The 26,077-nt window shown below is 39.0% G+C and overlaps 1 protein-coding gene across 1 annotated transcript in view; it reads right to left on the minus strand.

Annotated features, from left to right (window-relative positions):
- The window catches only part of ptpn13 (protein tyrosine phosphatase non-receptor type 13), a 92,337-nt gene that overhangs the window by 43,600 nt on the left and 22,660 nt on the right, over positions 1 to 26,077 (minus strand). The window contains 13 exon segments of the mRNA XM_061733691.1: positions 1,638 to 1,987; positions 1,990 to 2,033; positions 3,970 to 4,132; positions 4,237 to 4,419; positions 5,201 to 5,353; positions 5,568 to 5,706; positions 5,852 to 6,002; positions 6,314 to 6,485; positions 6,588 to 6,662; positions 7,911 to 8,127; positions 10,918 to 11,017; positions 13,366 to 13,458; positions 23,826 to 24,458. Of these exon segments, the coding sequence (XP_061589675.1) occupies positions 1,638 to 1,987; positions 1,990 to 2,033; positions 3,970 to 4,132; positions 4,237 to 4,419; positions 5,201 to 5,353; positions 5,568 to 5,706; positions 5,852 to 6,002; positions 6,314 to 6,485; positions 6,588 to 6,662; positions 7,911 to 8,127; positions 10,918 to 11,017; positions 13,366 to 13,458; positions 23,826 to 24,458 (2,473 nt within the window).

Below are 26,077 nucleotides of genomic sequence, written 5' to 3' on the forward strand. Positions count from 1 at the left end.
GCACTCAACCCCACTTTCTTTGACAGGTACAGAATAATGTGAAGTTGGAAAGAGATAAAGATGCTGCAGTTATCTTCACGTATTTTCAAGCCTAAATTACTCCAGGTTTTTTTTTCTCCTCCTTCCCATATTATGCTTCTTTAGGGCTGGCCGTGGAGTTAGATTCATCCCCAAGTGCCTCTGGGCAGGACGTTGAAAGCCAGATTGCCCCGACAATTCGTAGTGGTCGTATCAAAGCCCGGGTGAATGGGGACGACTGTGTTAGGAAGCGCATACCACATAAACCCTGACGTAAAAACTGACATAAGTTGCATGCATATGTGATTATACTAGGAATGGGCGATATTTTACCGTTCACGATAAACTGTCAAAAAAATTCCCCACGGTAAGAATTTGTCATCTCACGGTAAAAACGATAAATTCCCGTTGATGACGTTTTTGTGTAAAACTGATTTATGGTTCTGCGTTAAATCCACGCACAACGTACGTGAAGGAAGGAAGGAAGGAAGGAAGGAAGGAAGGAAGGAAGGAAGGAAGGAAGGAAGGAAGGAAGGAAGGAAGGAAGGAAGGAAGGAAGGAAGGAAGGAAGGAAGGAAGGAAGGAAGGAAGGAAGGAAGAAAATAAGAAAGGAAGGAGGAAGGAAGGACGGAAGGAAGGAAGGAAGGATGGGAGAAAAGAGGAAGGAAGGAAGAAAGAAAGAGAGAAAGAAAGAAAGAAAAAAAGAGAGAAAGAAAGAAAGGAAGGAGCCAGAAAGAAAGAAAGAAAGGAGCCAGAAAGAAAGAAAGAAAGAAAGAAAGGAGCCAGAAAGAAAGAAAGAAAGAAAGAAAGAAAGGAGCCAGAAAGAAAGAAAGAAAGAAAGAAAGGAGCCAGAAAGAAAGAAAGAAAGAAAGAAAGAAAGGAGCCAGAAAGAAAGAAAGGAGCCAGAAAGAAAGAAAGAAAGAAAGAAAGAAAGAAAGAAAGAAAGAAAGAAAGAAAGAAAGAAAGAAAGAAAGGAGCCAGAAAGAAAGAAAGAAAGAAAGAAAGAAAGAAAGGAGCCAGAAAGAAAGAAAGAAAGAAAGAAAGAAAGAAAGAAAGAAAGAAAGAAAGAAAGAAAGAAAGAAAGAAAGAAAGAAAGAAAGAAAGAAAGAAAGAAAGAAAGAAAGAAAGAAAGAAAGATCAATTCAATTTAATTGGTGTAGTTTAGTAGTATTTAGTATCTTTTAGAGCAGTGTTTTTGGCTCCAAAGACTGAATGTGGTGATAGATTTATAGTTACAAAGATGGAGTTGAATTGGTATTTTTTTTTATCGTCATTTTTATCGTTATCGGGATAAATGCCAGAAATTATCGTGATACATTTTTTAGTCCATACCGCCCATCCCTAGATTATTCCCTTAAAAACAGGAACACACGGCAGTAAGCATGGTCTCACAATAACAACCACACAAAGACCCCTAGAGGATCAATTAAAGGCTGAAGGTACAGTTCTGGCATCCCTGGAGTATTGACAGTAGTGTAGTCCCAGTAACTCACTTCCAGTGAGCCTGCAGACCCTTATGCGAGTATAACGCACATCAAAGCAAGAAGAAGTACACCGCTTAAGATTTAATTTGGTTTTGCAAACCATGAAGTCTACATTACTCATTTTTCTCAACTTACTTGTCCTGTTGATTCGACAGGGAGTCTGTGTCTGAGCTGGCTTGCTGGCGCTGCTGGAAGTGGGAAGCCACTTGGTTTGATTTTGGTTGGGTCAGTTCTTGGTGCCCCGGAGATTCCGGCATCTGGGCGAGATTGTGGTGGGATCGACTCATTATCCGTGGATTGGAAAGTGCCATTGAAGGCCCTGGATTGAAACCAGGGAGGTGAAGCTCATCTTGGCCTAAGCCGGACGGGGCCTTGTTGAGAGCCACTTCTGAGTAAGAGATCCTCTTCAAGATGTCTGGGTTGGAGCGTGTCGATAGGCTCGGGGCCAGACTGCCTGAGCTCACCGTCCATCCCGACGGACCTCCACCCCGGGATTGACCGAATACTGCAAACTACTCAAGGGGCAGTTCTCTGATGAGCATAAACAGGAAAGAAAAAAAGACAGATAGACAATAAACAGGGGTGTAATTGCTGATTTTTGTCAGAAATCTGAGATGGACAGCTTGAGGAGAAGAAGAAGATGTATGGATGGGTGCATTGCTTAATTTGTCCATGAAGAGGTCCCGGAACATAGGATACCTTTTATATGGGCTGCGTTTCTGTTAAAATATTCACATCCCATATACTGTACAATGTAATCTTTTCTCCCAGTTATTCACAGTTATTATCATGAACATGCATAAGCTACACATGTAATGTGCGTCAATCAGCTGCTTGGCTCTCTCTCTCTCGGTCTCTCCTCTCCTCACTCACGTTTCCCTTCAATGGAGGGAAATTTGAATTAGGGCTGATAGTTTTATTTACAATCAGAAAAATCAAACTTAAACTGATTGACGCGTTCTCTAACTATATGGAGCGCGCAGCACCTGTAGGCTGAACTACACACACGTATACACTCACTACACACAACAAAGCGTTTGTGAAAATAGCAAAAAAAAACACTTTTGGTGTTCGGTGGAATAAGTGGGGAAAAAAAACGAACAATTAATAACGGCGTGTGATGACGCAATCAAACAGCGAACAGCGTGGAGTGAGCGGCGTGTGGTGTTAAATGCTGCAAACATGTCAGCATGTCAGATCATTACTTGGATGCAGTGTTGGGACTAACGCGTTATTTAGTAACGCGTTACAGTAACGCCGTTAGTTTTGCAGTAACTAATACTCTAACGCATTACTTTTTAAATTCAGTAACGCAGTTACTGTTACCAACGGTGCGTTACTCCGTTATTTCTGGCTACAGTGAAGCCTTTTTTCCCCGCACATGGAGACCGGAGGAAATGTAGTGTGGATGTGTGTGTGCTTTCAAAAACATGACGGTCATGGTGAGACCGCGGTGAAGTTAGTTTTACGTTGGATATTTGTTGGATATTCAACAGAAATGCCCCAAGAGCGAACATCTGTCAAATATCCAACATAAAACTAACTTCACCGCGGCCATGGAGAGCCGAGAGACGACGAGTTTCGCAACGTGCAGATATTGTCATTACTACAGTAATCCCTCGTTTTTCACAGCGGTTACGTTCCAAAAAGAACCTGTGGTAAGTGAAATTCTTTTTAAAATTAAAAAGGCTTCAAATTGCAGAGATCACCGCCTCACACTTATTCCACTGCTCGTCTGAGCCGCTGCATCCCGACCCTGTAGCGTCTTTTTCTCCTAAAGCCGCGGTGCAGGTGTGTTTTTTCGAGAGAAGAAAATAGTTATGGGTCGTTTTGTCACTTTTTTTTCTTCTGGACAAAAAGATTCTTATAAACCGACATGCCACCATCGTTATATTTGAGACTGTAATGAACGATTCATCGAAGAGTCCCGTTCCTGAGCTGCTGCTGAAGCTCATTGGTCATTCTCAGCTTGTTGCTTTAAATGAAGTAACTAGTAATGGTAACTAGTTACTATTTTTCAGTAACTAGCACAACACTGCTTGGATGTGGGGAAAAAGCAGAGGACACGACAAATGATCCAGGCTGAGTTGGATTTGGGAAAGCCGCTTGGTGATGGAGACGGTGACGGGACGCACAGAGCAGGAGATCGGGGAGAGAGCGCAGAGAAAGAAAAGGGCCCTCTTCTCTTTTTTCTGATTAAATGCATCCGAAACAGACAAACAGGCGATCTATGAGTAACTTCAATGAGAAAAAAAAACACTGAGAGAATATGGATAAAAGGAGGTGCAGGATCCAATCAAATAAGTAACGGATCTTGTTCCGGCAGGATCCGGCACAAATTAAGCCCTGGATGGGTGCTTGAGAGTATGGAAAAAAAGTCTAGATGTGGAAAACCTCTACAGAACTAAGGAGCAGATCTCTGAGAGGCCACATTATGTACGTTTTGGGCTGCACGGTCCTTATTTACCTAGGTCCTGCAGCTCTTGGTTATTTTGGCGGGCCTTCATCTGCAGGTGGAATTTATGCTGATCCGAGCACAGCTGAAGCAGATACTGACACGTCTTGTTGCTGTCCGTCTGAAAAAGGTGCTTAATCCCATCTGATGTGTTCTGAAGGCAAATCTTCTTTTTCTTTATAGACGATAAAGCACAGGCAAAAGTGAGGACAATTTGAGTTGATCTGCACAGGAAATATGAAATGACTATGAACGACTGTATTTCTTGTGAATGCATACTGTGAAGGAAATCTTCTTGGTCTCCCTCCAGGGGAACCTCAGGACCGGGGTCCGATTGCCATTGAGAACTTCAAAGATGAGGACTCCTTTGGAGAAGACACCCAGCATGATCCCCGTCTGAGATCTCTTTTCTGGAAGGACCCGATGGAAGTGGACCCCATACTCCATCAGTCTCTGGCTCACCTTTGAGACAAATAAAATAAGTACTGAGACAGAGAGACAGACATAGAGACCAAATACTTTATATGGAGTCATTCAGTCATTTAGAGGTATGTAACACTTTGGTTATATAGATAATCAATTTCAACTAAATGAATGCATTTCTAAAAAAAAAACAGAAATTGTAAAAGATAAACTGAATGGGAAGAAAGTTACATTTACATAAAATACTTAATTTTCTATTGTATTAACTTAATTAATAAATATTAACTAACTAACAAACTAACTAATTTCAATACACCTTTAATTTCTAATTAATTTAAATTAATCTTGATTTCTAAAGTTTCATGAAGAATACGATTCTTTCAATGAAATAAACCTCATTAATTATTTTATTACAGTCACCTAGACATGGTCTGGTTGTCTTGTCCCTGTGTGTGTGTGTGTGTGTGTGTGTGTGTGTGTGTGTGTGTGTGTGTGTGTGTGTGTTTATGGGGAGGTGGGGGCGGCATACCCAAATAAAAGTTGCAAGGTTATATTTTCAGGTGACAAATTTATGAATTCGGCAATAAGTGCTTTCCATTTGAAGTTTTTATGTCAAATAAGATCCTGTACTTTTTTTTTAAAGTTGTCTGTAAACTGTCGGAAACATCACGTAAAGACAAGATTAGATGCAGCAGGAGAACATGACCAATTTTTTTTCTTTAAATCAATGACTTCTTCAGCAAAAAAAACCCCACAAAAAACAACATTCTGCTACAGACATGTAAAGAAAATATTTTGGACCTTTGTTGTACTTGCTAACCTTGAGGAACTCAAACTCTGCTTCAGATTCTGAAACTCCGTAGTAGTTGCTGTGAAGCTTTGGCAGTTCTTCTCTGAGGGTGGTTTGATCCACTTTGTCCAAGACAGACACGGGCAGGTAGTGTTCCAGTCGGAAATAGGTCTTCCCATGGAGCTGCCACGCAGAGATCAGTGGTATTAGCTCAACCGTCAACTTAATCAATAGCATGTTTTTATTTCTTTATTGCACATAATATAAATTTTTCTAACATGTGAAGTAAGTAACTTCTACTTCATAATAAATGAAAGAAATAAATAATGAAACAAGAAGGTCAATAAAAATGGCAGTGTATGTTTAAGAACTGGAGGAGTTAGAAAACTATCAATACCTCGAGTTGGTAGTCTCCAAATTCAGCCTGCAGTGCCAGCGAAGCCAGCAACATGGCGTTTTCTGTGTTGCAGCGAATTCTTTCCTCCAAGATATCCTTCCTCAGCTGTAGATAGTACTGGTGTTTGGTCATGGCATGCCTTTTTTTCCACAGAAGAAGTACAAGTACAGACAAATTTGTGTTTATCTTTAACGCAACATGCCAACACTTGGGGACGTTGTTCTTTAACTATGGAAAGTTATATTTCTCAGATTTCGTTTGCTTTATCAAATCTTGGTACTGACTGTATGAGGTTGACGTCATCGAGGAAGAATTTGATGCGAAGGAAAAGGTTAAAAGGCATGTCGGATCTTCTTTTCTTAGGGTCCTCTTTCCATCCCTCCGGGGCCACTTTGGTCAGTTTGGCATCAGGCTCCACAAAGAAAAACTCATCGTCTGCACAAAATGTTTAGGAGGAAAAGGGGATGAGACGCGCGTCAAAGTGAAGAGGAACCAATCAGGCTTCTTTAAAGAGACATCTGGGGGCGATTACTAAAAACATTTACATTTCATTCTGGGTCATTTAAGTCTTTCTGGAGCTAAATCTCAGATCATTTTCGAACGTAAGAAATCAAGTCAAAGGTTCAACCTTTTTCTGTGAAAAAGGAAAGACGAATGCATGATATGGTGAGGTTAGTACAAAACACAAAAAGTAAACAACTAAAAAGCTAACTGAATGACATGCGCACGAGAGGAACAAACAGTACCTTTGAGGTATGCAAGGCCGAAAAGATGATGCTCCACGAACCCTATGTGGGCCACCACCATGTCAAGAACGTCTTTACAAACCGCCTTGATGTCGCAGCTCAGCTCCAGCTTTTGGCCGTTCAGCAGCATCACTCCCACCTTCTTCTGCACTTCTTCCCCCTTCCCGCGTTTCTTGTGTTAAGAGAGGCACAAGACCGGAGCAACAGGTTAAAATTAGACCTGAAACGCTGAGTAAACTGGCTTGAAGCAGCATTTACACACTTATCCTCTCACCATGATTGAAGAGGGCACGGTTAAGGCAACACCGGGCTCACTGGCCATCTTCACAAACTCAGGCCCATGAAAGTTCTGCCATCAGGGTAAACAGAACAGGTAACGGTCAGAGAGAAACTTCACTTTACTCAAGTTAATTTGGTGTTCACCACCATATGCAGGTGCACCGGTAAACAAACACATCCTTGATTCATTTCTTGGTTTTCAGCTGCAATCAAATCTTAAAAGAAGTTTCCAACTGGAAACTCCCACCATTAATCAAATGACAAGAATTAAATATACCGCAAACGGGAGGAAAAGGGCCCCGCCTCTGGAAGTATGATGAATCTATTAGTTACATAACAATCTACAGTATTTGAGCTCTGCGACCAACATTGTCCATGTTGTTTTAGGTAAGACTTTTTTTTTCTTTTACACTATTTTAGGTGAGATAAATCAGACTGTACACTATAAACCCCACAGATCTATAACTACTATACCAAGACTGAAATGACAGCAGTTTGCATTTAAGCAAAATCACGTGAGCACTGCATCAACAAGTTTGTGGACAATAAGGAGGTCTCCTACAAAATCATACATAAATATTATCCTGCTAGGCATTACATGCAAAAATTTAAAAAGGACATTAATACGAATTGTTCCTTCTGTAATTTACATCCAGAAACAGTTGTTCATTTATTCTGGCTTTGCTCTCATTCGAAAAAACTATGGGCAGATATTAGCAAATTTATTATTGACTCTTTCACTATGGATTTTAATTTACATTGGGAAAAATGTTGTTTTTGGTTTCCATTGTTTCCCTAAGAAAGAAGGAAAATGTTACTTTTTGATTAATCTGTTTTTATTTCTTGCCAAATTTCATATTCATAAGAGTAAATTTTCAAAGAAAACCGCTTGCTTTTATGTTTTCCAGAAAGAAATGGAACTTTACTTAAAACTAATCACTAAATCAACAAATGAAAAGGCTATTAAAATCGTAGACTTGTGTAATATATATAATCTTCTTGAATAACGGACATCACCCCTGGCACATGTTCTGTATTCTATTTGTATACTGTTCCTGTATACTATTCTGTGATAATTCTTTTAAATAAAGTTTAAGGAAAAAATAAATAAATTTAAAAAAATAAATAAAATAAGCTAATGCACGTTTAAAGTGTTCATCATCTGATGCTGAAATATAGATGTATAGAAATGAAGATCCTGACTCCTGGCATGCAAGGAGCTCCTACTGCAGTGAGAATGATGAAATTGTGATTTTTAAGTACTTTCTGGAGTTGGCTGTGACACATGAGTGTAATTGAGGTTGCAATGTGCACAAACCTTGTTTTTGCGAAGTGATACAGAAGAAGTGTAAAGAGGATCCTGAAGGTCGAGCAGGGAAGTGTGAGGTGGGACCAGGGGCTCGTCGGCGGGATAGAAGTTGGCCCTGGACAACCTGTTGGCCAGGTGCGCCTGGAGTCTCTGCACCTCCTCCTCCTGCCTCTGCAGGAGCAGCTCAGCTCCAACCAGACCATCTTCGGCCAGTCCCTCATCATGCCTACGTGGAAACAACTGTCAGCTACACAAGTCTGTCACTAAATGAGGGATAAGCCATGTAAGATTAGCTTTTTAGTGAAAAACTTTGATATGCTTTCCATAACATCAGTGCGCCAGATTGAAAACATGTTCCTGGGAGGAAGCATGTCAAAAGCAGGCAGTTCAGATTAGCAACGCCAAAGATTAGAGAGATGGAGAAGGCTGAATGTGGATGTTGCATCAGATGACCTCACTGGTGAAGCATGTGGCTGACCCTGCTGTGTAACACCAGCCACGTGGGTGGCCAAGAGAACCAAACAGGATAGATCTGCTTGCGGTTGTCTGCTCAGTGGAGGACTTTTTCTTTTTTTTTTTTTAAAGACACCAAAATAGCAAAAGGTAAATAAATAAATTAAGAAGCAGAAGAAACCTCATATGCAAACCTCACACTTATTCACACATATCATTACATTACCCTTTAGTAGGGCTGGGCGATATATCGAGATTTTAATATATATCGATATATTTTCAAACGCGATATGGTACGAGACAATATCGTTTATATCGATTATTTAAAAAAAAAAAATATATATATGATTTTGATATAGCTTATTTTGTGACAAATTGACTTGAATGCTTTATTTGAGATTTGCACAAATGTTTTTTTATTTGCACAACTGTCAACCTCAGTGGAAAAGTCTGCCTGTTACTGTCTACATTGTATTAATTGCATTGTATTTTAATTTAATTGTTATGCAGGAAAGGGATATTTGTTTTATTTTATTCAATAAGCATTTTTATTCTATATATGCAGGCAGTTTATTTTTATTTCATTTGTTTTATACATTTTGATATTGTGCAGACCTCTGTTAATAAAGGTACCTGTGTGACATTTGGCACGAGGCTTTGTATTAACACTGACTGTTTTTTTTAAGGGTTTGCCTCAGAAAAAAATGAAGCTAACAGAGATGCTATGCTATAATGCTTTGGGGGAAACCCCAATTATGGCACAGAAAAAATATCGATATATATCGAGTATCGCCATTCAGCTAGAAAATATCGAGATTTGACTTTTGGTCCATATCGCCCAGCCCTACCCTTTAGATATACTCTAATTTAGCCAGAAGTCAACAGCTGATGGAGACCAAAGAGTAGAGGTTAGGGGGTCTGTCTGATAACCAGTGCATCCACTGTACAAAATATATGTCTTATTTAACAAAAAAAACTGGTGGCTTTCAAATGTATTTAGTCATTCTTCATTTCCGAAAAATGTCTCCATTTTCACATCCTGAATAGAAAGTAAACTGGCTTTAAAATGACTTGTATAGCACCCTAATAACTAATAACTATCACGGTTCATATAATGTGGTTCTCATTTACACAAACACGCTGATAATACTGGGCTGCAAATCACATATGAACAACAAAAGCACCTTGTTTCTACAATCATACTTAAATGAGCATATTAGGGTTCACTGTCCTATCCAAGGACACTTTGACATGAGAGCAAATAACTGAGCCAACGCTAATCTAAAAATACGTTTTTCGTTTGTCTTTGAGTGGCCCTGAGATAGACTGGTGACTGTACAGTCTGTACTCGGCCTCTCTGAGAGATGAGATATTCTCCTACCGGCTAATCATATAAATCCATTTGCATAGACGGCAAATCATGGACATGAACTTTGAAAGAAAGAAGAGCGTGGCTGAGAAACTCAGTCTGGATTAGGGATGGGCGGTATGGACTAAACAATGTATCACGATCATTTCTGGCATTTATCCCGATAACGATAAAAATGACGAAAAAAAAATACCAATTCAACTCCATCTTTTTAACTATAAATCTATCACCACATTCAGGCTTTGGAGCCTCCAAAACATTGCTCTAAAATAATACTAAATGCTACTAAACTACACCAATTAAATTGAATTAATAAAAACCAATTAAATTAGTACACCTGTACTGCAAAACTGTAATGACTCAAATGAAACAAGTTTGAAATGTAAGAACAGATTCAACATTTATTCAAACTGTATGGCTAAAACAGTGCAAACAGCAAAAGTGCCATTGTCCTTCAAGTTTTCCTAGCTTATAAAATCACAAAGTAGAAACAAATACAACCTGATAAATAAAGAAACAGGACAAATAAATAAAAGTTCACTGAAAATAAAATCCTATCAGTGATGACCTCTTCTAATATAAATAAAACGTGCAAATTAACCTGTGGTTGGAACATGCCACAAATTAGATACTATTGCAATTTTTTTTTCTTAATAGTCAAACGTTATATCAAAATGTAACAACCATTTCCTTCTGTTTTTGCAGACTCTGCACATAAAAGATGATGTTTGCTCCTCGTCTCTCTTTATAAATCCAAACCAGTTCCGGATAATGGAGCTGGAGCCTCGTTTAACAACGAGCTCCTCGCTCTCAGATCCACCTTCCGCTATGTTTGTTACACAAAAAAAATCAACGGGAATTTATCGTTTTTTACCGCAAATTTACAAATTCTTACCGTGGGGAATTCTTTTTGACGGTATATCGGTAAAATATCACCCATTCCTAGTCTGGATTTCACTACAATTCCTTCTTTCCTCCACTGAGATGAGCTCCGCAGCACACAGTCATGTTTACTCTAAAAAGACCTCCAAATGCTGTGTTTCTCAGAGCTAAATAAAGTCTTGTGTATTTAACATAGTGAAAACCCCTGTGCTAAAGGCAATATGAGCTGAGTTGTGGTGTGTCACGCAAGAGTAGATAGCCAGCTGGGTATTAAAATGCAAGAATGGCACATTGCTTAGTCCTTGTTTGTACCTGTGTCTCTGCGTGTTGTGACTCGTGACTGACAAGGCGTCGTGTTCAGGAGAAAGTGCCAGGTGGGAGCCGTATCTTGTCACCTCTCCGGGTTTCTTAGCTGGAAGTGACAAAAGAGTATTAACACAAACACAAAGGATGAGATTTTATTGGGGGGTTGTTTTTTTGTTTTTTTTTTACAGCCGCACACAGTCCTTGAAGATGCAAACAAGCACGAGGTGCGGTGAGTAAACCTGCGGGAACATGTTTCAGCAGAAGAAGAGCACTGAAGTCGTGTAAAGTCAGACACATCAGTATGTACAAAGGGCCACCGCTGCATTACAGCAACACAATGAGTCAGAGCACTGAAATGTAGCCCGAGTTTCCATGTCTTAGAAGCTGTGATTTACTGTTTGCTACAGTTGGAAAAAACCAAACAGGGTTTGGTTTTTTTGAAACCCATAATATATTTTTCAAACAAAAAGTAAAACTTTCCTCACTACAGTCTTAGCTTTTCTCGTCTGTGACGGCCCTTATAGCAAGCAAATACCTTAACATTAGGCAAACGAGTGCTCGAGTGTCTGATCATCCTATTTACATCTATTATTGTTTATGTTTCTTAGCTCTGCCTTGCTGAAGAGCCGAACAGCTTTAGAAAATTAGTCTCAAGTAATCAGAGCATCACAGCACAAACTCTCACACAAGTTAGAACAATCTTGTGTAATCCTACATGGTGGAAGTGGATGTATTTTGGCGACTCCCAGACAGGAAAAAAGAGCTGATCTTGATATTACATGACAACAGGGTGCTTCTTTAAAAATGAGTGTAAGGCTGTGTCCCAATTGAACCCCTCGCCCTTGTTTTCTTCACTAACCCTAACTTTTGCGCGTTCCCGTGAAGGTAGTGGTGTCCCAATTCCTCTTTTCACCTAGGGGGAGGGGGCATAACGAGGGCTAGGGGCTGAGAATAGCCCCTTCAAATCGAGGGATTTCAGATGCTGACTTGCCGAGCGAGGGGGTATGAAAATTTCCCAGAATGCTTTTCGTCGTCATTTGCGGACTGAATCAAAAAAAAAAAAACATGGCGGACATTTCTTATTTTTTTGTGAATAAAATCAATATTTTGGGTTAGTTTCTGCATAAAAATGCGTTTTGATTACATTTCTCGTTACAAACCAATATTTTACTTTCATAGTATTCACTCAGTGAATGTACATAATCCTTTTTTTGTCCGTTGTTCGCTAAGATCGCGCCGGAGTAAAGGCTGTTAGGTTACGCCGTAGGCTACGTAAGCTATGCCGTAGGCTCTGCGTCGATTTGACTCGCCGACCGAAGGCAAACAGGCAGACTCGTCTCAGAGAAATAGAGAGAAATAATCCTGTGACCCGTCAGATTTGTTTTGGATGTTTCTGATATAATAGTCTTCAGAAACCACAAAGTAATCCAGCTGTTATCTGGGTAATTTACACACTTTCAGATAAAGTTGCCGAAGATCACGCCAGAATAAAGGGATTTATGGTTCCGCGTTACACCAACGCAGAGCCTACGGCGTAGGTTACGTAACCTACGCAGTAGGCTCTGCGTCGATTTAACGCGGACCCAAGCTCCGGAGCCGGCAGACAGAAATCTCGAAACTGAGCCCCGGTTGTGGATCTTAAAAGGTTACCTTTATATCTGAAAAAATATTAAAACTTAATAAATTGCCATATTAACAGCGCTACAGCTGAAATTAAAACAGCTTTTGGCTCTCTGCTTCCTGATCAGGGTAGGGATGGAAATGAGGGGTAGGGGGAGAATTGGGACAGGCACCTGGGCCAAGTGCCCTAGATTTCAAGTGCCCTAAAATCTCCCCCTTCTTTTTTAGGGGTTAGGGAAGAAAAGAAGTGCGAGTGAAGTTGAATTGGGATTGGGCCAAAGTCAAAATGTTCCACCTTTAAGACTTTGGTTTAAAGAGAAAACAACGTATGTGTCCTTTGTGCACCATGCTTCTCCGCAAAAGAAAACAACCCAGTACACCAAGCAGAGGCTAAAACTACACTGAAATAGCTGCAACGATGCAGCTCTGTTTTTAAGGAAAAGAAAGCCAGTTCTTCAGTTTTAAAAGCTGAATTGGCTCTTAAGAGGCTCTAGCACCAGGTCCCGGTCCAAGTTGGTTAAAAAAGGATATAAAGTGCTCTCTCAGGAAACATGACAATGAGCCAGGCAACCCACAGAGAGCTTTCATTCTTCCATAGCCCGGCTTTCCAATTAAATGCATTTGGTAAATTAGCTATTTATGAGATGTTGTTGCAACTTCCTTCCGACTTGGGATCAAAACCTTATTGCTTATTTTTTACTTCTATTGCATATACACAACCTTTGAAATGACACCCAACTTGTGTTACTTAAGTTTTCACATGTTGTTCACAGTAGATAACACTGTGTGTGACCCATAAAACAGAAGAAAAGGTTTATAAAAGCCATGCGTCACCTTGACGGTAATCCGGATCAGAGGAGGCCACTGAGGTGCTCTCACTGGAGGAGCTGTAATCACTGTGGTACCGCTGGTGGGTGTGGATTGGATCTGAAGCAGACAAAGTCAATAATTAAGGGAAAAAAATACAAGTAGCATGAGACAAACATAACCATCGTACATTTTCTACATCTTAAGAGTAGTATAGAGTTTGAGAGAGTCCATTAGAAAAGGATTTCATTGGATTCCTGCAGCATATGAACTGATGAGCTGCTGATTCACTGAGATGAGATGAGATTGAGATCACTCAATATTCAATAATAAAACATATTTACAAGGTCTGCGATGGCAAGGCTACGACGGAGTATTAGGGCCAAACTAAGACAAAAATAATTGGAAATTACGAGAATAATTCATAATATAATGAGAATAAAGTCTTAAAATTACGAGAATAAAGTCGTAATGTTGCGAGAATAAAGTCGTAATAGAATAAAGTCGTAATATTACGAGAATAAAGTCGTAATATTACGAGAATAAAGTCGTAATATTACGAGAATAAAGTCGTAAAATTAAGAGAATAAAGTCGAAATATTACGAGAATAAAGTCGTAATATTACGAGAATAAAGTTGTAAAATTACGAGAATAAAGTCGTAATAGAATAAAGTCGTAATATTATGAGAATAAAGTCGTAATATTACGAGAATAAAGTCATAAAATTACGAGAATAAAGTCGTAAAATTACGAGAATAAAGTCGTAACATTACGAGAATAAAGTCGTAATGTTGCGAGAATAAAGTCGTAATATTATGAGAACAGGAAGAGCTTCTTCTCCCTGTGTTAAAATGAGGAATATTGAGCATCTTGTGAAGTTATATTTATATATTTATAATATATTTAGTATTATGACTTTATTCTCGTAATTTTACGACTTTATTCTCGTAATATTATTACTTTATTCTCGTAATTTTACAACTTTATTCTCGTAATATTATGACTTTATTCTCGTAATTTTACGACTTTATTCTCATTACATTATGACTTTATTCTCGTAATTTCCTTTTTTTGTTTTTTTGTTTGGCCCTAATACAGGCAGTAGAACGAGACACACAAAACAGGTATTAGTCATGCTGTTTGCAAACTCTGCTAATGAGAGGCAACTACAGAGGAGAGCCGTGCAGGCATGCCTCTTGTCAAGACTTTTTTTTTTTTTTGTTGAGGGTGTCATCTTTTGTCTTAGTTGACTGGTTTAACCACAACAAGCACAGATTCAATATTATTTAATGAACTATTGGTTATAAGCTTATCAGTGCTCTAAAATCAAGAGATAATTGTAAGAAAGTTACAAACCTAATTTAAGAGTCATGTGGTTTTCTGCTAAGTAAACAGAACTTGAAAGTCCTGCTCCTCTGCGACATCCTCATAGCTCGAATGAACAGCATTCTCCCGTCTGCTCAGGAATTTCAGCTCCGTTTCTTGGTACAACGGACCTCTATTTTCTCTGTAATGACGTCTGTCTATGGTAAACATCTTAAGCACAAAGCATTGAGGCACGGCGGTAACTATGGTGATACTAAGAGGCAGAAGGACTGGTCAGACTGACACCCAAAATAGTTTTCCCAACTTCCACTGGTTGGTGAGTCATGAGTTTCTCGTACACAATAGCATCTCTATTGAAAATGTGCAGAAGGGAAGACTCTCGAGCGTTTAACAGACACTTAACCATGCAGTTACAAAACCCCGACAGGCACATACAGTTACCAACAGGTGCATTCACCTGTAACCAGTACAACTTGATACTGTGCAGCCCTTTTCCTAACAGAGGAAGAAGTACGACAAAAACCCATTCTCACTCACAGCTAGGGATGGGCGGTATGGACTAAAACATTTATCACGATAATTTCTGGCATTTATCCCGATAACGATAAAAATTACGATACAAAAAATACCAATTCAACTCCACCTTTTTAACTATAAATCTATCACCACATTCAGTCTTTGGAGCCAAATCACTGCTCTAAAAGAATACTAAATACTACTAAACTACACCAATTAAATTGAAGCAAAACTGGAATGACTCAGATCTGCCATGTTTGTTACACAAAAACCTCATCAACAGGAATTATTTTTTTTCCTTCCTTCCTTCCTTCCTTCCTTCCTTCCTTCCTTCCTTCCTTCCTTCCTTCCTTCCTTCCTTCCTTCCTTCCTTCCTTCCTTCCTTCCTTCCTTCCTTCCTTCCTTCCTTCCTTCCTTCCTTCCTTCCTTCCTTCCTTCCTTCCTTCCTTCCTTCCTTCCTTCCTTCCTTCCTTCCTTCCTTCCTTCCTTCCTTCCTTCCTTCCTTCCTTCCTTCCTTCCTTCCTTCCTTCCTTCCTTCCTTCCTTCCTTCCTTCCTTCCTTCCTTCCTTCCTTCCTTCCTTCCTTCCTTCCTTCCTTCCTTCCTTCCTTCCTTCCTTCCTTCCTTCCTTCCTTCCTTCCTTCCTTCCTTCCTTCCTTCCTTCCTTCCTTCCTTCCTTCCTTCCTTCCTTCCTTCCTTCCTTCCTTCCTTCCTTCCTTCCTTCCTTCCTTCCTTCCTTCCTTCCTTCCTTCCTTCCTTCCTTCCTTCCTTCCGAACGGTAAAATATCGCCCATTCCTACTCACAACCATGATGAATACTGTTTATATTAAGAACTATCCAATCAATTGTACATGTACATCTGCGATACAAATAAGAACATTTTAGAAAAACAGAAAAGCATGGAGTGTATCTCAGCTGACGGATAGTGAGAGGGCTCTGTGGACACACAATGGGCTGCTGTTGTATCTCAATAAACCCCACTTTGCTTAACCAAATCTATTTGGACTACTCCACTAATACAGACAGTCGCCCGCTGACAGGTGCAGCCCAACTCAAAATGAAATGCTGTGAAAAATCTGTCTTATAGGGCAATTTTACATTCAGTCAAGTTAAACCTGACAACCATTAGGCACAATTTTAGAAATACCATTTAAACAAGCCTGTTATTCTCTTTAAAAGATGCTTGTGCCTGGGAAACGGTACAAGCACAGGTTGTTTTTTTCGTTTTGTTTTATAAAGAAGCAAAAATAAACCCACAAGGTTCAAATACAAACAAGTAGGCCTGTGTTGAAAAAAATCGATTTCCCAATTCTAAATCGATTCTCATATTAATTCCTAAAAATCGATTCATATTGCTTAAGATCAATTTTTTTTTCTTTTATTTATTATGTTTTTTTTTTCATCATTACATTACAACTTTTGGTTATTTTTTTGTTTAAAAAGAATGTTTTGTTGGTCACGAGAATAACTGGTGCCATGTTTTTTTAAAAATATGTTTAAAGGTATGAAAACATTAAAGTGTTAGGTTATAATTGCATAAATTGTCTATATTTCATTACTTTATATACTGTCTTGGGGTTACATTTGCAAAAAATGCTAAAAACCAAATGCTCAAAAAGTAAAAACCAAAATAGACCGAAAATGGAACAAATAAAAACGGAATGTGGGAAAAAATAAAACCGATTTCATCCGTCTCTGTTTGCTAATTCTGACCCACATGATGTTTCTGAAAGCAGTTCTATCAGCATTCTGGGAGCTGATTGGTCCTTACAGCATCATTAGCTGCCAATACTTGCTGTTTAATGTCAATATAATACTAGTAGTAATATTTTGCAGAACTACAGTTATATAATTCATGCAACAGCTCAAAAAACTGTTTTAATAACACCAACCTAAATCAATATCGGAATCGAATCGAATCAAATCTTGATAATCGATTCTGAATCTTAAGAATCGGAATCGAATCAATTCTTGACATTTGAATCGATCCCCAGCCCTAAAAACAAGATCACTCCTGGACATTGTAGAAATTATAAAAACTGAATTTTGACTGGAATTTTTCCAACAATATTTGTGAAATAATTAGATGCTTCTTTTAGTTTTTTTTTTTTTTTTAAATAATAATGAGAAGATTAGTCAGGCATTTGACTAAAATCAATCAGAAAAAAACAGAACTTTATCAAAACCACAATTTTCCCCCCCTTTTTGTCCTGCATTTCTGTAATAAAAACCCAAAAATGTGTGGGTTATGATTTTGGAAAACACTCCTCTTCCATTCTCAAGTAGCCTTCTCTTGTATTGTTGTCCATACTGGATCCTCCTAAGCCCAAAACCACATGACCTGCTGCCAAGAGCCGGAAAAGTCCAATAATGTTAGGAATTCCCTCATCCACTATGCATGACTCCAATTACAGCTTCTAGGACAGCGAAGAACATTTTCTGTTCACTGAAGACTGCAGCACCTTGGCACAAGTAAGGGGTGGTGGGACAGGGTTTTTCGACGCATCGGATGACATGGTAAGTTGAGGCCAGGTAGAAACATGCCCCTGCACACACACACCGGGCATGCACGCCACATGAACAATGTTTTACAACGGTTATGCATTTTCAGTTAGGCGTGACTTGGACAAGGGCACACACAGGAGCAAGAGAAACGGCGTGTACTTCTGTGGAATCTGAGACCACCGCTGTGCCATCATTTTCCTGCAGGAAAGAACAGAAAAAAGTAGGGAAAAAGAGAAAGAAAAGGAGGTATCTGCCAAGTAAAACATCCTCAAGGCCCCGCAAATTATTTGTGCTTGAATAGGCCTCATTCATACTACAGCTACATAGTTATGGGATGGAATACAAATATATTCTGGTTAAGCCTTCAGAGTCAGCCTGAATTAAGTTTTATGACATTGAACATTCCTCGGCACAAGTATGCTAACATCAGTGCGAATGTACCATCAGTTTTAAGTGTTTTGCACCAAGAAATACTGATAATCTTCTTATTATTCTATTCAACCCTGACAATAAAACTCAACTATAGTAATTTGTTGATTTTAAAATATAAATACAAATATAACTCAGCTATAAATGCATATCTAAACAACTACAATTTCAACCCATTATAATTTTCTTCAATAATCTCAATCTAACAAATCTAAAAGTCATTGTGACATGTGCAACATTTTGTGCACTGTGTAACGTTTATATTAGATATTTTGGTTTGGAGCCAGTGCATTATCTTGGACCAATTCTTTGCATTTATTACTAGCTCTTAGCCATCAAAATATTGGAATAAACTAGAGAAATCTGTATCTAAGAAAAACCTATGGTCAGGAAGCAGGGTCTTGGCAGGCAAGCCGGCCCACTAAAATCTAATTCTGAAGCCATGGCTCCTCTCATTTTCCTGTCAATGTTTTTTACGTTGAAAGTCAGCATTTGTGAAAGCAAACACATTCACCGTTTTTGCAACAGTTTTTTCAAACATCACCCCATATTTAATAAAACAAAATTGGCATTAAGAAATCCAACTAAAAATAGCATCTGCAACGTAAACCACATTTGCACTAATGTTTATAAAGGCCGTTCCATGTTTAGGACTTCACAAACTGATTTGTATAGATGCAAACTGGCAACGCTGATGAAAACACAGAGTTGGGGGAAAAAAGAAATGGGACAGGCGTCTCTTGAGGGAGTTTGGTGTTGGAGCAGATATATCAAGTATGATTATATCAACATAACTGCTCTGTTGGGACACTCCAGCCTGTGAAAAAGCAAGCAGATTCCTGGGAAGTTCCCAAGTGGAACCACCTAAAGACCAGTACTGGTACCAGCACTGGCCTGAAACCAGCTTCTGGTTCAAGTTTGACAAAACTGGGTGATGAAAGTACAGTATCTGCATATGGTGGTAAGCTCCATGGCCAGTTTCCATGACCGGACAACAAAAGGTGGACAGTTGCAGCTTGTCTGTTTGGCAAATATGCAGTTTTATCAGAAGTATTCATGTATTTATTTGGTTGACAGGATGACTTGACTATAATTGCACATAATCAATCTGCTGCTTGGAGGTGCAAACTAGGGCTGTTCGATTTTGCCCAAAAATAAAATCTCGATTTTTTTCTCTCAAAATCCGATTTTCGATTACGATTACGAATATTTTGTGAATTGACAAAAGGCAAAGAAATTATTTCAAATACCGTATGCTGTTTTTTTATTGAACATTTGCCCCATTGGGCTTTAAGTGCAAACTTTGCTCTTACTAAACCAAAAATTAATGAATAAAGTGCAAAACTCTGTAAAATAAGTTGAAAAAAAGTTTTCAAAAATATAATAAAATATAAAGTTTTATCTCTGGAAAAAAAAAAATCAGCAAATCAGTACTTGCAAACATACAGTAAGTTATATTTCCAATTAAATAAAACAAGACATTTTCTAATTAAACTAAACTGGGTCTTTGCATGCTAAATAATAATGCAACCCATGAAGGAGGTAGAGGTGTGTAATGTCACTCATTACATTTGCTATTCACATTTGCAAGTTTTTTGCAAGGAACACGAGCCGGTCTACCGCATCTGGCTTGAGGGATGCCCGGTGGCTTTTACAACGCCCCCTCCTACACTAAAGAGCCTCTCCGATGGGGCACTTGTCGCAGGTATTGAGAGGTATTTCCATCAATCATTAATATGTGTGCAGAAAAGGTAAAAAAAAAAAGGGGAAAAATCGATTTTCACGTTTTAACATCGTTCTAATTACATAATCGCGATTACGATTTAAAATCGATTAATCAAACAGCCCTAGTGCAAACTGTTGCTGACTTAAAAAGAAAAAGCTAAATGCAGAGCTGTTGACCATCCTTGACCTAACATAATGTAATGACAGGTCAGGGTTTTCTAAGGGTTTTACTAGCAGGAGCTCCCAGTGCCCACGCCTTTCACATGCTGCAACTGTAGGGTGTTGAAAGTCATGACATAAAACACAAACAGAGAATCAAATTAAAAGAAAACCAAAAAAAACAAAAAAAACAACTGAGACAACCACCAATTCTTAATTTGTTCTGATACTTGTTGTTACTGAAATCATTAGACAGAGAAGCTCAGCTCATTTCTTCACACTATTGTATGAAATTATAAAAATTATTTAAAAAAAACAACCAATTAAAGCCAAAAGGATAAGGGAAGGGAAAGAAAAACAAAAATGGCAGGGCTTTGCTGGCGAGTAAAAGCCACAATCGCGGAAAAGAATGCTTGGTTGGTGGCTCGGTCAGCATTAAAAATAGCTGCTGGAAAAGCAAGGAGACTGGAAGCAGCTGCAGCGCGGGGTGTTTGGGAGAACAGCGAGACAGAGACGGAAAGGTAGAAAAGCCAACCAACCCTCAAGTTCCTTAGCTTTTCCTAAAACCCGGGGAGCCACACGAGTTTTTATTTTGTTATTTTAAGTAGAACTAGTTGTCCTATAGATGGGTTATTTGCTTATACACAATACTGAATGCTTCCAGGAGGCAAAACCACAGCAGGAAGTCACAAAACTGTGCTAAGCTTCACGAGTAAACATTTTTTTAAACCTCAATCACATAATAATTTTCAATAGTCAGGATTTTTATTACAAGCATGTGGTAATGCTCTGACTACTACTTTACTGGTACAGTTATTGGCAATCTTTAGTGTAAATTGTCAAAGTATATAAATAAATTCATAATTAAATCAATAAAATCATGTTAAATAATTAGGAAATATCCAAATTACTCTTTTCAACACATGATTAGACTTTATTGGAGTGTGTTATAATATGGCCCAACACACTTGTCACTGGGAAGATTATTGTTTATACACAGTAACATCTGGTTAGGACAGATGTGCTCTTCTGAGTAGGTGCAAAGAGATGAAGCCTTGACAGAATTAGATTTGTGCATTTTGAGAATCGCAGGACCCCGGTCTGCCCTTTCACTGGCCTGGATTCACAATGTTCCTTTGTTCGTGGCAAAGAGCTGCAATCCTCTCAGAAGATTGAACAATTGCAGCCCATCTCTCTTAATTGCACTGTCATTTCTGTTTGGGAGCTTGACTTTGCCTCGGACCTGGAATAGCACCGCTTTCTGCTCCCTAGTTGTGCACGCAGTTTTGCAATGACTCTGCACAGAACGTTGTCAGTGCATATCTTACCAAGAATGCATTAAGCTCATGAGAGAAACATAAAGCTCTTGAGGCCGACTACTGAGAAGCTAAACAATTGTGTTTTGTGCGCTAGAAGCATGTGACTGTGCCAATATTGCTTTTTTTTCCTCCCTCAGTCAAATAAATCTAAGAGGTTGTATTAACTGCATTGTTTAACCGTTTAACATGCATGCATTTGTGCTTATTTATTGGTGCATTCACACCAATGCGTAAAGGAAAACGGACTGTGAGTGTGTATATAGCATGTGTGACAGTTAGCAGCAGGCTAGAATTATGCTGGCCTGTAATTAGAATCAGCCATTTGGCAACTTTTGCACCAGTGACTCACTCATTCTGTCTAAACACGGCTGCCCGGCCACCACCAATGATACTCCATCCTGCGCTGAACCCAGTTGTCGACCAACACAGTAGTTCACTCAGACGCACAACCAACAACAAGTCCTCACTGCTCACATGATACCACTGCACAATCCCAACTCCAGCTGATCGCTCCTAGCTGCAGGGGCATTAATAACCTGATCAGTTCATGGTAGGTTGTTAATGCCACAGTCTTTGAAACAATAGGTTTAACTCTAAATCTTTGCATGTCCCACAGACTGCATGTTCTGGCAACAACGCATTAGAAAATAATAAGATGTAACTGAGCTCAGGTGTGCTACCAAAACCAGAGGTGTCAAAAGTATTCACATTCATTACTCAGGTAGAAGTATAGATACTAGAGTTTAAAAATACTCCTGTAGAAGTTGAAGTATCAACTCAAGTTTTTTACTCAAGTAAAAGTATAAAAGTACTGGTTTCAAAACTACTTAAAGTATAAAAGTAAAAGTAATGTAAGGGGGGAAAAAAGCCATTGAAAATGAATGCATCTTAGTATAAGGCAAATATATTAAAGAACCATATATGTGTACTATTGAGCATTAACATGTGTTTCAGAGAGCAGGAGATATGATGACTAGTTGCCTATAAGTATTGTAATGGTGTAAAAAGTCAAACTTCAGAGGCATGTTATAATTTATCCTAACCTTTATTGGAATGTACATCCAAGTTTAGTTGCAGGAATCTGAGGGAACGGATGTAAGAACAAAACTGGACAAGAACATCTGAAACAACCACAACCAAATTCACTCTATCCGGATGGAGCAATTTAACTGGATAGTTTTTTTTTTAAAGGCCGAAATGAAATAGAGTAACGAGGCTGTTTTTAAAATGTAAGGAGTAAAAAGTACAGATAATTGCTTGAAAATGTAAGTAGTAAAAGTAAAAAGTCGTCTGAAAAATAATTACTCCAGTGAAGTATAGATAACCAACATTTCTACTTAAGTAAGGTAACAAAGTATTTGTACTTTGTTACTTGACACCTCTGACCAAAACCACATTAACCTGTAATACAAATGAGAAGCCATTTGTTATGTGTGATGTGTTGCAACAGATGCACAAAAAAAAAAAAAGATAGTCTTCTTAAAGCTGCCAAAACAGGTTTTGTAGGGTTAGTGGATTTTCATTGTCAATTACTTAACTTTGTGAGTCACTGTTACCAATGCAGGTGTGTTTTTCCATCTGCATGCCATGTGCACAGCAATATCAGGTGCTTAACAAAAAGTACAACATACCATTGAACTTCCCTTACGAAAGTACTGTTACTTTATCAAAAATGTCCCCCAGTTAGGGATGGGCAAAATGGACTAAAACATTTATCACAATAATTTCTGGCATTTATCCCGATAACGATAAAAATGACGATAGAAAAAATACCAATTCAACTCCACCTTTGTAACTATAAATCTATCACCACATTCAGTCTTTGGAGCCCCCAAATCACTGCTCTAAAAGAATACTAAATGCTACTAAACTACACCAATTAAATTGAATTAATAAAAAACATTTAAATTAGTACACCTGTACTGCAAAACTGTAATGACTCAGATGAAACAAGTTTGTAAGAACAGACTCAACATTTACAGTATTCTAACTGTAATTCTACTGGCTTAAACAGTGGGAAACAGCAAAAGTACCATTGTCCTTCAAGTTTTCCTAGCTTATAAAATCACAAAGTAGAAAAAAATACAACCTGATAAATAAAGAAACCGGACAAATAAATAAAAGCCATCCTTTGCATATAATAGATGATGTTTGCTCCTCGTCACCCTTTTTAAATCCAAACCAGTTCCCGATAATGGAGCTGGAGCCTCGTTTAACAACGAGCTCCTCACTCTCAGATCCGCCTTCCGACAAGTTTGTTAAGGCTGATTTATGGTTCTGCGTTAAATCGACGCAGAGCCTATGCCGTAGGTGTATTTAACGCAGAACCATAAATCCGGCTTTACACAAAAACGTCATCAACGGGAATTTATCATTTTTACCGCGAGATGACAGATTCTTACCATGGGGAATTTTTTTGACGGTATATCGTGAACGGTAAGATATCGCCCATTCCTATCCCCAGTATTTACACATTTTGGCCAACCTTAACAATTGAAAGAAACTCACCATCCACTGCTTGTTGTAGTGCCTGAAGCTTCCTCTGTCTTTCTTTAATCCTGTCATAAGCACCAGAAAATCCTGAGCCAACAGACAGGGTCGAGAACTGATGAGACTTTCTATTCTTCAGCCCACCGAACTCAGAGTACCGTACATCCTTCTCCCTGGATGCCAACAAAGGCGACTGCCGCCTGCCCACAGAGTGCGTACTTAAGGCATTGCTGCCTCGCCGAGCATCCTCCAAGGCCCCGAAACGAAGAGCCTCCGGGTCAATGCAAGCCAAGTCCACGGAGGAGGCCCAGGTCTTTCTGGCCTGTTTCGGCCTCACGTCCCCACCGTAGAAGTTTAGAGACCTGTGGTCCAGTTCCACAGCCCGGCCCTTTTGCTGGGGGTGAAAAGGCTGCAGGTGGGGATAAGAGGTCTGGTGCTGAAGCGAGGGCGGTTTGGGGTAGAGTTCTGTGGGAGATTCAGAGTTTGTGTGATAATCGGAAGAGGAAAACTGTAGGGCTGCACCGTCGTCCCCCTTCAACAGCTCCTGGATTGGCAGCGAGCCCATGGACCGACTGAGGCCCCGGTTTAGAGCGGTTTGTTCCTGAGTCCTGGCTCTGTAGCGCTCCAAAACCCTGGGGGCGGCACTCCTCCCTAGGAACAGGAATCTTCATTAAGTCATGATGGGATGAACAGACTTCCAAAACTTAGAAAAGCTTGAACATGGCTAAAGTAAAAGCATTTAGAGGATTTACAAAATAAATGAATGATATTTTATTTCTATCAATACAGCCGTCTTTTAACGTAAATATTCCAACCCCGTAACATTTGTACAGACTCACATCCGGCACTTTAAAAACCCCATATTGTACATTTCTGTTCATACATTTTATCTGTCATCTGTCATCCTACGTCACTTTTTGTAAAGACTCATATCCGGCACCTTAAAACCTCATATTGTACATTTCTGCTTATTTCTGTTTATACATTTTACATTTTACTTTATTCTATCTCTATATATTTGTTTGTTTTTATATTTTTATTGTATTGCACCAATCACCACAACAAATTCCTTGTTTACAGTAATTTTTTTTTATCTTTTTTTTATTATTTTTATTTATTTTTTTTGGTTTTTTTATTTTTTTTTTCCATTCATGTTCTACATGCAATTTTTATGATTTATTTTCATTTTTATGATTTTATATCCTCATAAGGATTTTGTTAAATGTTATTAGGTGGGGGCTCCTCATAAACCTACTGGCTTGCTCGCTCCTCCCTGCACAGTTTCTTTTAACTGAACTTACTTGTGTAATGTTCTTTTTTTTATGTTATGTGCTAAATAAACTAAACTAAACTAAACTTGTGTGTGTTAACACACTTGGCAATAAACCCCTTTCTGATTCTGATTCTGATTTGTATGTCTCAATCATTTTGTTTTCTTTCCCAGACATGTCTCAGGATTGCAAACATTCTTTTCTTTTTTTTTTAGGCAGAACGAGATAAAAGCAGCAAAGATGTGCAAGGCCAACAGTAGGCAACAATAAGTCCTTAATGTGGCATGCATTGGTTTAATCTAGAAAGCATATGCTTGTGAGAAAAGCATCAGAGATATTCAGACTATGTCCCAGAAGAACAAGGCTGAGTAAAGTTTGCCCCAGGAGGACATCTTATTTTATCGCCATCTGCTATGCAAGTGGGCTGGAGCTTATTGAAGCTGTCTGAGAGGTGGGGCACACCCTTGACATGCCGCCAGTAAAGCACAAGGATGGGATAAATCTCTCGCCATGTGCCCTTCAGTTGATACTACGGTGGTGTTACTGTCATATGGACTTCAGCAGTGAAGAAAACCGTCCATTTAGAGCAAAACAAGAAGAGCAGTATCTACAATGTGAAACCTCTGGTACACAGAGGGGAGAGAGCAGCCCCTTGAAAAGAAAGATGTTAAAGAACTAAGTGATACTCTTTGCATGGACTTTCCCTAGGGCTGGCTGGTGCTCACCCAGGGAAACAAAGCTCTGATACAAACAGAAAACCAGCAGCTTCACTGGTGACTCAAAAATATGCATCTGTAATCAATGCCATGTTGGTGCTTACATAATCGGGAAGACAGCCATGGCTGTGCTCTGCTCTCCTCTCTGTGGCCTGGAGAAATGCTGGCGTTCTCTCAGAAACCACTGGTAAGATTTGGTCATATTTTCCTGAATTAAATTTGAATTTGAGGTTGCACTGTGTTGTTACTTGTGTGCTTTTTTTTCCTCCTGAATCTTAAGAGT

The sequence above is a fragment of the Cololabis saira genome, chromosome 11 (assembly GCF_033807715.1).
Source record: "Cololabis saira isolate AMF1-May2022 chromosome 11, fColSai1.1, whole genome shotgun sequence".
NCBI classification, from domain to species: Eukaryota; Metazoa; Chordata; class Actinopteri; order Beloniformes; family Belonidae; genus Cololabis; species Cololabis saira.